This window comes from Amblyomma mixtum, chromosome 3 (genome assembly GCF_055824585.1).
Source record: "Amblyomma mixtum isolate Tamu chromosome 3, ASM5582458v1, whole genome shotgun sequence".
NCBI lineage: Eukaryota > Metazoa > Arthropoda > Arachnida > Ixodida > Ixodidae > Amblyomma > Amblyomma mixtum.
This window is the reverse complement of record NC_143014.1, coordinates 91,072,758-91,087,099: the sequence shown is the minus strand read 5'-3', so window position 1 is coordinate 91,087,099 and position 14,342 is coordinate 91,072,758. Positions and strand designations below refer to the sequence as shown.

The following is a 14,342-nucleotide window of genomic DNA, read 5'->3' as shown; positions in this document are numbered from 1 at the left end:
GGCCATGTCTCAGTCATGATCATGGCTGCGCCTGTTTAGGAAGCTAGATCGAGGGCTTTGATGAATAGCTGAATTTATTCACTTCTTGTGGAGGACTGAATTGAAGTAAGCCATAAAGATATTTTATTGCCTTTCCTCTTTCAAGAGCATATTCTCTCAAGATATTGCTGTTGGAATAAAAGAGACACTGAGGACAATTTCATACATAATCAATTTGCTTCATGCTTGCAGCTCACCATTCTCACTGCCTAATATAGGCTTGTTTGTACACACCTCCTTTGTCAGAAAAATTTATTCAGTGTGGGCATTCATATTTTCTTTTCTATAAGGTGTCTTGTGTTGTTAGTGATATACTATTAGATCATTTATCGGTTTTTCTCTTGGTGTTGTGTATCTATACCTTGGTTTGAACTTTTAGTAGTGAAGGCTTAGAGCGTGCTGGTCATGTTGAACTGGACATGTGTGTGACTGTTTTCTGGTGTAACATTCTAGGTTGGGGGAATTAAAGACAAAGTGCTGGCAGCCCATCGTGCTGGAATGCGCAAAGTCATCCTGCCCAAGCGAAACAAGAAGGACCTGCAGGAAGTTCCAGAATCCATCAAAGTAAGGATGTGCTATTCATTTTACAGTTTCATCTCCACCTTCATCACACGTCACTTGCGCAAACACCACTGCTGTAATAGACTATTTAAAACACACCAGGGCGCATGGTGTCCAGTTCTGTCGTTTCTAAGACCCTGCACGCCATTATCAATAAAACAAAAATTAAGACAGGACCCGAGTACTTGGTGCGCACACTCCTTAAACTTGCTCTGGGGTCATTACGAAAGTATACTGTGCCGTGCAAAAATTTACTGGTGTCCTTCTAGCTTTGCAGCAGTAAATTGTCTGCATTGGGCTTCTTCTGCCTTGCTTTTATGCCGAAGAGTAAGCCATGTAGGCAGCAAGGACTTCATCTGTGCAATGAATCCACAGTGTAAGATTATGTTGACACTGACTGCTCGCCATGGCAGAGAGCACGCACAGATAATGTTCGTGCTTTATCACATGCACCGACTGCAGTGGTGCGGGGATGCTGCGGTGTGTGGACTGATCGGTTGCGGAACGGCGGATGCATCTAAGTGATGTGCTCGGCTTTTGGTGGTGTTTCAAGCTGTGTTTGTCTATATTTTGGGCTGCCAGAGTGCATCTCAAAGTGTGATTGTTGGGTTCTCTGCTTCTACATTGTGTTGGGCACCGTGCACGAACAAGGTTTGCTAGAAGTAGCCTCTTTTGTCGTGGTTTGATACCAGTCACAGTATTTGTTGCACAAGCTCATGTGGTGGCGCAAGCCGACGCCATGAACAGTCATTGCGGTCTATGTGCCTTGTGGCTGTACTGTTTGGTTGCTGCTGCACCACACCTCAAAATCGAGCTGGGTCCAGAAACCGTCTGAGCGTGATAATGGGTAGGCAGTGCTTCGTACCAAGCTATAGACTAGGCTACCATACATTGCCTGGATTGAGTTCCACTTTTTAAGGCTCCGTCAGAGCCTGCTCGCCTAAAACTTCGGCGCCAGTCAACCCCAGAACAGATTGGATATACAGTCGAACCCGGATATATCGAATTCGAAGGGGATCGGAAAATAGTTCGATATAGCGAAAATTCGATATACAGATATAGGCTAAAACTGCACTCCCGATCATAACAAATTGTGGCTTACCGTTTGGAACAGCCGCAAATCACATAGTATGGGCACGCAATGTGAAAGCGCTTTATTTCGCGGAAAAAAAATCACTAATTTTGGGCTGCTTTTTTCCCTGGGAAACGAAGTTCAAAACACTGGCCTCGATCTTCTCGAGACTGTCCAGGTGCGAGAGCACAGTGCCTTCCATTTCGCCGCAACAGCGCCGAATCAGGCTAACGCTGACGGCAGTTCAGTGGCTGCGCACGGACGCGTTTCTTCGACAACACAGTTGCCCTCGTCGTCGCTAGAGTCGGTGTCTTGAACGTCAGCTACCGCTTGAAGTTCGCTGTCAGCGTTAAAGTCTTCAACAGTCACTTCGGATGGAACGGCGCCGAGAAAATTGGACAAGTCGCGAAACGCGTCGTCCAAGCACTCATCGTCATCTAAATCTTCCGGGCATTCATCTCCGGCCACTTCAAGGCCTGCCTTGCCAAAACAGTTGGCTACTGGGGCCTGCTTCACGTCGCGCGTTGAAACACAGGCACACACACACACACACACACACACAAAAAAAAACACGCGAGGCGCAGATGGAGCGATAAGAGCGAAGCCTATGCGAGCGGCAGTCAACGTGACTGCGAAGGAACGACAGAGGGAAAAGAAAGATCAGGGAGAAAGATAGGCGCTCTGGGCTTCGTTTTTTTTTTTTTTTCTGAGCTCTCTCTTTTCCCCAGACCCACGATGTGCCCACGAGCGACCGTTTTCTCTCTCTCTCTCTCTTTCCCCAAGAAGCGTGGCTTAGAACCGTCGCCGCGCGTCTCGAGGGTGTTGCTCCATGCCGCACTCTCTCTTCGCTAAGCTCCAATGACCTTGACGGATCACATGCCGGCGGTACAGGAGGAGGGGGAAAGCTCGCGCCGGTGGGGCGCAAAAACGGGGAACAAAAAAAAAAAAACGGGGGCCCTGCGCCTGCTGACTGACTGCGGAAATGTTCTCCGCTGAGGCGGCTGAGGACCGGACAGGAATGTCTTTGGGGAAAGCGCGCCTTCCAGGGGCGCGGCGCGGCGTTCGATATATCCAATGTCCGGCGAAAATGGAATTCGATATACAACGCAACTGTCCTATACTTTTACATAGTATTTTCAAGGGGGTAATCTGTGTGTTCGATATAGCCAATAATTCGAAATATGCGGGTTCGATATATCCGGGTTCGACTGTAGCATCATGGCCAGGACCACCCGTTGTTTATGTGGATGACTCCACTCGTCAAAGAAGCATCTGCATAGGCACACTAATGCAGCAGTTAAAAGTAACACAGCAATTAATTTCAGTTCGCGATCTCCTGGCCTCTGCCATTTTGCACCAGCTGTACATTTTGGGGCCGCATAACATGGTGTTATGAAAGTCAGAAGATATGCCGGCAACATCTATAACAAATATGCAGCTGCATAATGTGCCCGACTTTCGAATGCTCAGTGGAGAATTTCATGGCACAGCATTATTGAAGGCAACATTGTCATTTAGCAGGCCAGTTGCAATTCTTTTGAACTAACATACACCAAGCCCACTTTACAGCCATGTAAGTACTGTAAAAACCCAAGTATAATAGAGATTTTTTTTCCAGATTTTAGCTTGTCAAATTTCCACCTCATATTATATGCAGGTCCAAACAATTTTTGGCCAAAATCTGCAGTACCGGTTTCATTATTGTTGAGCGCCATTACCACTACGCTTCGAGTGAGAGGAGGCGCTATCTGGCAGTGGCGTAGGTTGGTAGTTTTGATTTCAATGTCAGGTCACTACACTGACCTGACCTCGCGACACACAGGACGATCGCATCTCCCATGGTATCGGGACTGCGAAAGCAGTCCTTGGCTGCTTCTAAAAGGAAAGTAATTGCAGCTGCCGAAAGCATCGGTACTGCATCAAGCGCTGCTACATGATCTAGATGAGGTACGGAGAGCCTGCAGTTACTGCTGCCGGACACGGGCCTCTCCAGCCACGCTGTGCAGTTGGGTTATGGACGCTTGGGCCAGCATTCCCGAGGAACTCATCGTTTGTAATTTCAAGAAATGTAGGATATCAGTCGTGCTCGACAGTACCGAATACGTGCTTCAGTGGAAAGATACTTCTGGCAAGAGCTTTTCGGAAGACAGTGCACCCGACGACGACAGTCATTAAAGCACTGACTACAGACACTTACGAAGTGTGCACGCCTGAGCGCCCGCACGTATGCTGGAGCCGGTCTGTGCATGCTCGCGGTGAAGAACACGAGTAGGCGCGAGTGCTGCGCCCGATCTGCATCTGCCAGATATTTGGCGCCTGCGCTACACGCGTCATATCCAGCGCGCCAGCGTACGCAAATAATCGAAGGATGTTCAGCTTTCGTGACTTCTGGGACATCTTCGAGCTGACTGCCTCACTCGCATTATGCGCGGATTAAAACTTTTTTTCCATTTTTGCTATCCCCAAATTGCACCTCATATTATATGCGGGTTTTTACGGTATTTTATCTCTTCTCATGCACGCCAGTCTTTCCGCGGGATAGTCAACTTCTCAGTATTGTCGGTGTCGGCCTAAAAGATGAGCTTGGTGGGAGGAACATCAGGGGCAATTTGACAAATCATTTTTATGTCGCGCAGCTAAAAGTGCACCACACTAGCCACTAAAATGTCACAAATGCACTCTCGGTTCCCTTTTGATCCTGGCAATCACTCATAGCGGCAAGACTGTCTTCTACTTAGCACGAGAGTGTGGGTCCAATTCCCGGCTTCTGAAGCAGTATTGGTGATGCAGGTTAAGTGCTGAAATGGCATAGAGATTCTGTGCACATCAAAGAACTCAGGTTGCTGAAGTTAACCATGTTCTCTCCACAGTGGGCCTTATCTTGTCACAGTGTCGGCTCATTACACTGCTCAAGCAGTGTTTGAATGTACACTTAATCTTTGGCATGCACATTGATTCCAACCGTTTATCTTTAAGAGGTGGTATTGTTAACCATGCTCTTATCAGTCATGTGAACGAATGAAAAAACGTTGCAGTAAATGTATTTTGATATCGAGCTTCGAAGGACCACAGCGCCACGTACTCGCTATGTTCTGCCACTTCATGCAGTCCTAACAAGTAGAACACAAAGTAGCATGAATTGACTTGGTGTCGATAACAGTTTCAATAATTCTGTGCCTTCAGACACCTAAACGAGCGCACATACATGCTACGGTGCCGAATGATCCCACAAAACGTGCAGTACGGCCGCCGCAGCTCGGCGACTTGACAAGCCTACATCTCGTGGTGCCATCTGTCCTGGTTCAAAAGAAGCACGAGGAGTGGAGAACAAGATGTGGTTGCACCTTTGTGCAGAGTGTCAGAACCTAAATATATTCTTGCACCGTAAATGAATCTAACTGGTGTTTAACCTAATCAGTGTAACACTGTTTTGCTAACCCTGTTTACTTCCATACAGGAGGACCTGTACTTCTGCTTTGTGACCCACATTGAAGAAGTTCTCCAGGAGGCTTTTGAGGGTGGCTTTCCTGACCTGCCAAGCTCAGTGGAGCACATGCTGAGCAAGCTATAGCCTTTGCTTGGAGCTGTTTAGAGTATTGATAAAGTGGGGGCATGGTAATACCTCCTAATGTTGTGCATTTTTGTATTCAATACTGATGCGAATCATGTCGTTGTCATTTACATTGGCCAGTGGTTGGCTGCCCAGATAGTTTAATGTATATTTTTGTTACGAGTCTCTTTTTTTTGTTTTTACTTTCTGTGCTAAAATGTTTTGAGAGACAACACAGTGGCTGCGGTATTTGTCATAGTGAAGCTTGCTTCTTCTGCAAGAGCTTATTTTAAGCAGAAGTTAACAGCTCTAATATATTGTTCTAAACTTCTTTGCAAACAGCTTACTATGTACAACCGGCAGCAAAATAAGTCGGGACACGCGACAGATGGCCGAAATGAATGAATGAATGAATGAAAACTGCATTGCCGCGCCATCCAACGTTGCACTTCTGGTGTCGAGACATCGCCGTGCATGTGCGTGTCCTTTCATGCTCGCAGCCATGTCTTTTTTTGCTCGCTTGCAGCAGACTATCTGATTACGTCCACCTTTTGGCTTTAGGCGTCACTTTCTTTATTCACAGCATGACACTCGCAATTCACCAAACCCTTGCCATGCGCCCGTCGAAGTGCGAGCATGATGTACTGAATAAAGGAAGCGACCCCTATTGCCAAGCGCTGCATGTAAACAGCTACTATACAGCAAATAAACAGCTATGCACGCGCACTGCATGACTCGACCCCAGAATTGGAACGTCAGACAGCAAGGCGATGCAGTTTTATCTGATTCTGGCTGCCTCTCACATGCCCCGACTTATTTTGCCGCCAGCTGTACATGGCCTGCAAGGTTGCTTAATTTTTCAGTAAAGGTATATATTTAGTTACCAAATGACAATTGTGATTGTAGCTCTCAAATTTGTTGGAGCTTTTAGCTTTTCTGACGCTTCTGGACATTTTTGTGGTTGTTAGGCTGAAAGGTATATATTTAGTTACCAAATGACAATTGTGATTGTAGCTGTGAAATTTATTGAAGCTTTTAGCTTTTCTGATGCTCCTGGACATTTTGTGGTTGTTAGGCTGTAGGCCGTATGTGCATGTTAACAAAAATGTCTCAAAAATGGCTGTTTTAACTGGTTCTCCTCTTTTGTATGTTACCAAACTTATTGCGCCATTTCCAGTTTTATACAAATTCGTGGTATCTGTTGAACTTAAAGACAACCTTTACTAGTGTGTGCTTATATTTGTGTGCTGCCCAAATTATTTTCACTTCTATCTGTGGGCATTCACAAATATGTTTACTCGCGTTATAAGTGTACAAGGTGTGTGCTGTTTTATTCGAGGTCATGATGCTTTTTTTATGCATTATACTTATGTGCAAAATGTGCATTACATTTTTTTGTAGTGTTGCCAGTAGTACTTGCCCTGAAGGGATACTGAAGTAAAATAGCATTGTGGATAGTATAGGAGTTGCTCTTGCATGGCATAGCTGCCATGTGATGCAGTTAGTATTTTGTGCATTATGGTCAAATGACTGAATTTTTGAAATTTTAGGAATGTATGCTGTTTCTCATAGAAGACATGGGTAATTTTGGGTGAACGTCATGCCTACTTGGCATCGCCTTAGAACAGCAGGCAGGTAGCAACCATCTGACAGTTGGACATGCTTTGTTATATTTTTATGCTATGTTATGGCTATGTTTTTAAGTTTTCAAGGTGCACTTGATAGAGCACAAGCTGGTATTGCAACATCTGTGTAATGTAACTGTAGCTGGCACTCGTAACTAAACTACATGCATGTCACCTTCTGGCTTTATCATGTAACAAGAAAAAATGGCCAGCTTCTGACACGCAGTGTTAGTCTCCAGGATGTCCTCATGATGTTGGCTTGGAAAGTTAGGGCAACTTGTTCATGTATCCCATCTTGCAGAGTGGCCAATTAACGCTGGTGCTTTTGGTGCAGTTAATTTTGGAGCAGTCAAGTTTGCCAAGCCATTTTTCCAAAATCTCCAAGGCACCTTTTGTGTGCAGTTTTATGCGTCAGACAACACACACTGTTTACTGAAGCTTGTAGAAGTAAACAGTTATGTGATGTGGGCAACTAATTATACTGCAGCCATGGTGCCTGGTTCGGCATTATTTTCTGTGCCACAAGACCTGAAGATGGTGCAGGTGCTACTCAGGGAAAGGGTTTACAGACTCTTGGTGTTGAGACAGCCAGGTGAATTTTTATCCTGCAGGGGTAAGAGTGCCACTTCAATAACAGCTTTTTGTTCTCGATGCGTAGAGAAAACACGGACCTCCCATCCTCTCTTCTCAGGTTCTCCTCTGTTCCTTCCTTGTTTCTGCCGTGAGCAGAGCATCAGGTATTACCCAGGCTTCACAACACCAGGCTGGTCTTTTAATTCCTGTCAGCAAATTCATTCGAGAAAAAAATAATGTATTGTGGTGGCATTGATACTTGTGGGAATTTATTTCACTGAGCTTTTCACCTCTTGGGGTTAATACACGGCACACACAGTTGAAACCTCCATAGTTGTGCAGTCATTGTGGAACCAAGGCATAGAAGAGGCATATTTAAAGGTACTATGAAATATCTATAGCTGTTTCACCGTGACCATAGTCCTTCACTGGAAAAGTGATAAAACACCAACCAGGAAGGGTGTCAGGCAAGGAGACACGACCACTCCAGTACTACTATTGACTACGTGTTTACAGGAGGTATTCAGAGAACTGGATTGGAAATGGTTGGAAATAAAAGCTAAAGTAGAATAATGTAGAAGCAAAAACAGGCACCATGAACCCTTGGGGTGTCTCTCTTGATGCCTGTTCTTTGACTTGTCCTTGTTATAGGCAGTTTAATCACATCATGAAGTACCAACCAGACCGTCATGATGCGCATGCAGGAGTGCTTTAACTTGCTGTAGTGATGAGCTGTCTGGTTTACATATTGTATTTGCAAAAAAGCAAAGAGTGTAGGATGCTGCATGAAGTTGGCAAAGCAAGGGCAGATGCTTGAACAAAGTAGAGCTATGGCTAAGCTTATAACTTCAAAGGGGGCTATGGCTGGTGTTAGCCATGGGTAGCGAGTAAACCAAGTAGGCTTGACACCACCACATCTGCCTTTTCCAGATGTGGCTACAAGGTACACCAGTAGTGTCACTCTTCAGAAGATTTGGCCTCTGCTCATTTCTGTCCAAAAATACTGTTTGCTTGTTTTGCTGTTTTTGGCTCAGCTTTCATTTGAGTAAAAAAGATATGCAGCAGAATTTCTGTTCAGTACCCCTTTAAGCTACATTCAATGAAAATGTTGTTTTAAAAGGAAATTTGCCTTGAAAACTGGCAGATTATGATTAGCCTACTTCCTAGTGGGCTGATTGTAAATGTCCCATAGCCTGTAGAATAGCTGAGCTGTGTCTTGCTCTTTGGGGAGTAGGAGTGAAGAGGTAACTTGCCGACATGTGGGTTAACCACATTTTTGGGCTTTAGCCCTGTTAACTTGTGGCTATACCACTGAAACACATCAAAGTGTGATATCTATGCCTAATAATGGTGAACTTTAACGGCTACTGAGCCCAGAGGGCAATGGTTACATCTGCATTTTTTTTTTTTCAGTGGATCAAAAAGAATGATTGCATGCATTGTCATCCACCTGAGCTTTCTCAAAGTGAGACTTCAAGTTTGTGGTGGCTTAGTGCTTTACTGTAATTCAGAATTCATGGTGGTTTGCTGTTTAGCTGGCAGTCTGAAAAGGTGTTATATACAGCCATGGTCATTTGGTAGTTCACTACTGGTAATGGAATTTCCACCCAAGTTTCATATTTCAAAAAGGTGGCCTCTATGAGGAGAGTCGTCATCATTAAGAGAGTAGCATTCCGCCGTTGTGTTAGCTTCCCACATTTCAGAGCCGTTCACGTCGAGCGAATTAATCAGCTTCTAAGCACCAGTGGGAAAATGCATGTGTCCAATGCTCAAACTGTGCACGCTGATTCCCGAGATGCGGTACACACTCACTTTGTGACGCGTTGAATGAATGTTCCCGTTTAAGTTGCTGCAGCAAACTGTTACGTGGTTCTGAGCTCACTGTATGCATAGGCACACACAGCTGTAGTCGCATGCAACTTGAAAGTGAAGCGGCAGGTACCCCTCAGAGGAGGCCCTCTAGCCAATGGCATCAACCGATTTTCATTACGTCGTGGTTAATCTGATTAAGCCATGGTTATTCATTGCCACCCTCTGAGGTTTGCATTCACTAGGGGGGGGCGAGGGTCATGGCAGTGCCTCTTCAGGTCTTCTGGGTAGCAGGGAACAATAGAGACGAAATTTGCACCGCCCACTTTCAATGCTGATTGGGAGGGCCACTTACCCCTTTCCCCCTTTCTGTGCACGCCTGTAGTCATATATGCCATATGACACTGAGCCTATGGTTTCGAACGTCACACAAAAAGTTGTAATTTTCTCGTCGAGAGTAGATGGAAACATGCAATGCATTGCAGAAAGCACGTAGTTCTAGGATGGCTCATGAGTGGTTGTATCCACACACCAGTATTGGCCAGGGACTTCGGCTGCTGAACGTGCCTCTTCCTTTGAGCAGCCCACTTCTGTTCTTCGAGCTGGGCAGTGCGCAGCGTTTCCCTGGCTGTTTCTGCAACTTGAGGAGCCTCCGCTGTCAGCTGCTTTCCTTAGTTGGACAGCACACGTTCGGCTTCCATCACCACTTTTAGTGATTTTGTGCAGCCGCGTTTAGCTGCGCCTCTTTTTCATGCTAGAGAGCACGCTCAGCGTCCCTCGCTGTTTGACATGCTTAGCGCTCGCCCGCTCTTCGTTGACCTTGCCAACGTGCAGCGACAGCGCCAAGATGCGAGTGTCATGGCGGGCTCCACCCCCAAAAAATTGTAGCCTATCTTGTTGTCGAGAGTGGGTGCCTGCATGAAATGCATTGCAGGAAGGGCGTAGCACATTCTGGGACAGTTCCGTCCCGAGGACGTTGTCTTACAGAGTGGGACATTTCTGTGCTGGTTTGACGAGTGGTGCTCAAACAGGCCGCGCCTGTTCGTTGTTTATCCCCAAGCTGCGCGGCGCACACAAACGCACCCTTGACATTCTACTTGAGGCTGTGAAGAAAGGGAAGGACATGGGCCTGTTGACTGGCACTGACTAGGCTACCGTATATATCACTGCTGCGTTCACATCAAAAGAGAGTGTAGACAGAACCGAAAGGAGAAGTTGAAAAATTAGATGCGCGTCGAAGCGGCGCCGATGGCTGCGTGTAAGCCAGGTACTTTGTTAATTCCACGCCCGGCGGCACCACGGCTTTGAGCGATGTAGAGGAGGATAACAGGGAAAGGCGGGCTAGTTAGTAGTTCGAACTTGTATGCATATTATAACCACATGAACGACAAGGGCCGAAGAAAGTCGCGTATGTTTTTTTCCTGTCGGAGCCGTCGCGGTGGCTCAGTAGTTGCGGCGCTCGGCTGCTGACCCAAAAGACGCGGATTGGATCCCGGCCGTGGCGGTCTAATTTCGATGGAGGCGAAATGCTAGAAACTCGTGTACTGTGCGATGTCAGTGCACGTTAAAGAACCCAAGGTGGCTGAAACTTCCTGAGCCCTTCACTACGGCATCCATCATAGCTTGGCTCGCTTTGGGACGCTAACACCTATAAACCAAACCGTTTCTTTCCTGTCCGTTTCTTCGTCTCTTGTCGTTCGTGCGGTGACAATATTACGAGCAGGGGGGGAATCGGCGTAACACGCGCTGTGCTATGGTGTGCCGCCGGTAATCCGACGTCAGGTTCGGAGTCATGATTGATGTTCGCCTGAGTTTGCCAAAAAGGGCAGCTGAAAGCGTTTCATGCTCAAAATCTGGCGGCCGCTCTGCAGTCTCTGACGAACGTGACGTCACATCAGTGGGCTCGCTGCTGCGGCTGCCGCGCGAGCTCCGAGACTCCGATTAACCGGCGTGTCCCGTGCTGCAACTGGCTCCCTCCTTTTTTGAGTGGAAAGCCACCTCTTCTGAGTGCACAGCTGATCGTATCAGCGCATGTTCGGTGCGAGGAAAAGGTTTGGTAGTGAGTGCGAGAACGTCGACCCGTCACGATGCGCGGGAAACTAAGAGCGCCTGCGTCATCTTGTTTCCCTACATTGCACGGTCACATTAGCTGCTTTTTGTCCCTCCAATGAAAGCATATGAATCTTCCAACCGCCCATTTACTTAGCTAGTGAATGAATGAAGAGCATGTCAGCAAGGACTACGAAGCGTTGCTACTTGGAGAAGTCAGCGCAAAACTGTTCTCTGAGATCGAGGCACTGATGTAATCATACTGGTGAACAGCGCAAAAAGGCGGGACAACGACAAGACAAGCGCTGATGTAACTGATGTAACACTCCCCTGTAAGTGTTCGTTCCTTTCCAGTTGTGTGGATGCTAAACCACAGTTAACAGAAACGTTGATTTCTCCAGTGAGCTGCGGCGGCGGCCTCTGCATGCCTTTTTTGGGCCTCAGCCCGCCATTTTTCGCTGCGTCATTTTTCACTGCGCGTTGGCGGCGTACGGAATTCGATTTTTTTTTTTTTTTTAGGAAAGGAAATGGCGCAGTAATTGTCTCGCATCTCAATAGACATCCGAACAGGGAGGAAGGTGGGAGTGAAAGAAAGGTGCCGTAGTGGAGGGCTCCGGAATAATTTCGACCACCTGGGGATCTTTAACGTGCACTGACATCGCACAGCACACTGGCGCCTTTGCGTTTCTCCTCCATCGAAGCTCGGCCGGGTTCGAACTTGAAACTCCGGCTCAGTAGCCGTGCGCCCTAACCACTGAGCTACCGCGGGGGGTCCATGCTTTACCGAAGTAGAAGCGACGGTGCCCAGGTATACAGTCGGGATTCGTCTCCTCGAGGTACTTGGGTGGTCTTCATTTCTACGCATTCAGGTTACACTGCGAGCCTTTTATTGTTTCGCCATTGTTTCGCCATTGTCACGCTGTCTGTCGTCAGCGTGATAATTTACCTGACAATTTACCTTTATGAAGCGCACGTCAGGGATATGAGGGTTGCTGCTGTTGTCAAGGTCCAAGTTATCACGTTTCATGCGCGCGCATGCAGGCTCCGTGTTCAGTGCTCCTTCGGTTGTTAGCAGCACTGGCCCTTTGGAATCTCCTTTGTAGGGAAGGTTATTTTCACCAGAAGTTTACTTTCGCAATGACCGCTGCGCTTGGGGCGACCGAATATCGGGTACACCCGTACTGAAACGACGTGGCATGCAGTCAAAAATGTGGCAGACGTATATATCCCAGGATTCCTTTCACTGACGTAGGTGTATTCGCCAATAATTGCTTGCTTGTTCGTGCATTCACTTGACAGGTAAACGAATGTGCGAAACTCTCGTCGATCTTTACGAGTAGCGGTGCAGTGCAACGAAGGCATCATGCCGACTGTACAATTTAATCTCCCCCCCCCTTTATTTTTTCGTGCCACCCCACTACGAATACAGTTGCGCCGGTCCCGCCTTCTCACCTTCGTGCGCGGCTATGTAAAGCTGCCGTTGGCGATAGGCGAGCCTTTTTATCTCGACTGATTCGGCTGCACTGCATGACCACGGCAGCACTGCGATTTGCGCCAGGCATTTGGAAGAGCAGAACGAACGGTTTGAATGACGCTCGAGCTTGATGGTGTGGCGAAAGGTTTTTCTGTTGTTTCTGGACACCAGCAGAAAATAATTAATGATTTTAATTTTATCTTTTGTTGTGATTGTAAATAAGTGGTGTTTTGTCTATTTTTTCATTGTCCGGTGTCTGTCTCGGTTCAGTGTCTGCTTTTTATATTTGATTTTAAATACTGTCGAATGTCGGTAATTCGTACTCCCGGGAACCGCTGCTCGATCACTGGAGATTTGAAAATTGTTCGAACTATACTCTGCCTTCACATGTCGCGACTGCCACTGATCCGGATAAATTTTTCAAACTAATGCCTGACATTACTACCGCTTAACTTCTTGCTTTCATTGTTTCATATCAGTGCATTGGGTCTTTCTGCCTTGTATTTTTATGAATGATGATTCACATTGTTTCATTTTAATGCTGTGGTTTCAGTGAATATGTTTTAAAGCCGGGTTTTTTTTCACTGTCTGCTGCTTTGTTCATTTTTCTCATTTTTTGTTTATTTTGTTTTTCACTTTCACTTAAATGATGAATTATTACTACTGAGTATTTTATTCCAATGTCCTATAATGTGTTTTTGTTTGTTTTTTTCTCGTTTATTTGTGGATTACTTTCTACTTTTGATCGATTGCCTGCACCTCACCCCTATGTAATACCCTCAGCCGTGAGGGCCTGTAGGGGTGTTTTGAATAAATAAGTAAAAGTGGCGTTGGGGCTGCTTTCCTGTACTGCGTCGCGTTTAACTGTTTTTAAATTCATTTCAGAAGTTTGCAAAGCGAGTGTCGTGGGTAATTCTGCGCATCATCTAACACCTGTCTTTTATTCGGTAGGTGTTCAGCCAATTCGGCGAAAACCTTTCATAAGTACAGCTTGGTCACGCCAACGAGATCGACGGTCATATCTTTTTCTTTTCTTTTTTGCATGTATGTATCAACCGCAGTTGAGCAGTTTGCAGGCTGGAGTACTACTTATTGCAATGCCTGTCATACATATTTCGTCTAAGTTGACCATGAATTTGGAGCATCTCTGTAAATTTTTCATAGGGATAAATATGGCGGCTGAAATGAAGCATTTAAAAGTTAAGACGTGTTAGCCAATGAGGCAGTCAGTACTTACAAATATGCTGAGACAAGATGTCCCCTTGGCCATGTATAAAATCTGAACTGAATGCAGTGAAGCCCGTGTATGTTGTAAAGTAGTTGTTTGGTCTCAGCGACGCAAACGATGTGATTCCAGCGTTTCTGTATGAGTAATGTCGCAGTCACTTAGCTTGAAACAGTTGTGGGCTTTGTTATGGGACATGGGTAAAATTCAGTCAGCTTCTTTTAAGTTATCATTTAGTATTGCCAATGGATAAAAAGTCCCTTGCCAAGACGGGGGCGCATATATGAGCCTAAGTAAAAACAACTGAAAACATGCAAGCTTTAACTTTGGCTATCCAGTTAAGTACATAAGTTTAATGAGTTGCG

At 46.2% G+C, this 14,342-nt stretch overlaps 1 protein-coding gene across 4 annotated transcripts in view; it reads left to right on the top strand.

The window, feature by feature from the left end:
• LOC149350933 (lon protease homolog 2, peroxisomal-like) overlaps positions 1-13,601 on the top strand; it is a 39,810-nt gene extending 26,209 nt beyond the window's left edge. For all 4 annotated transcript variants that reach the window (XM_089580089.1, XM_089580092.1, XM_089580090.1 and 1 more), the window contains 2 exons: positions 493-603; positions 5,130-13,601. In XM_089580089.1, the coding sequence (XP_089436215.1) occupies positions 493-603; positions 5,130-5,243 (225 nt within the window). In that variant the 3' untranslated portion in view covers positions 5,244-13,601. The remainder of the gene's footprint in view (positions 1-492; positions 604-5,129) is intronic.
• The last annotated feature ends 741 nt before the right edge of the window (positions 13,602-14,342 follow it).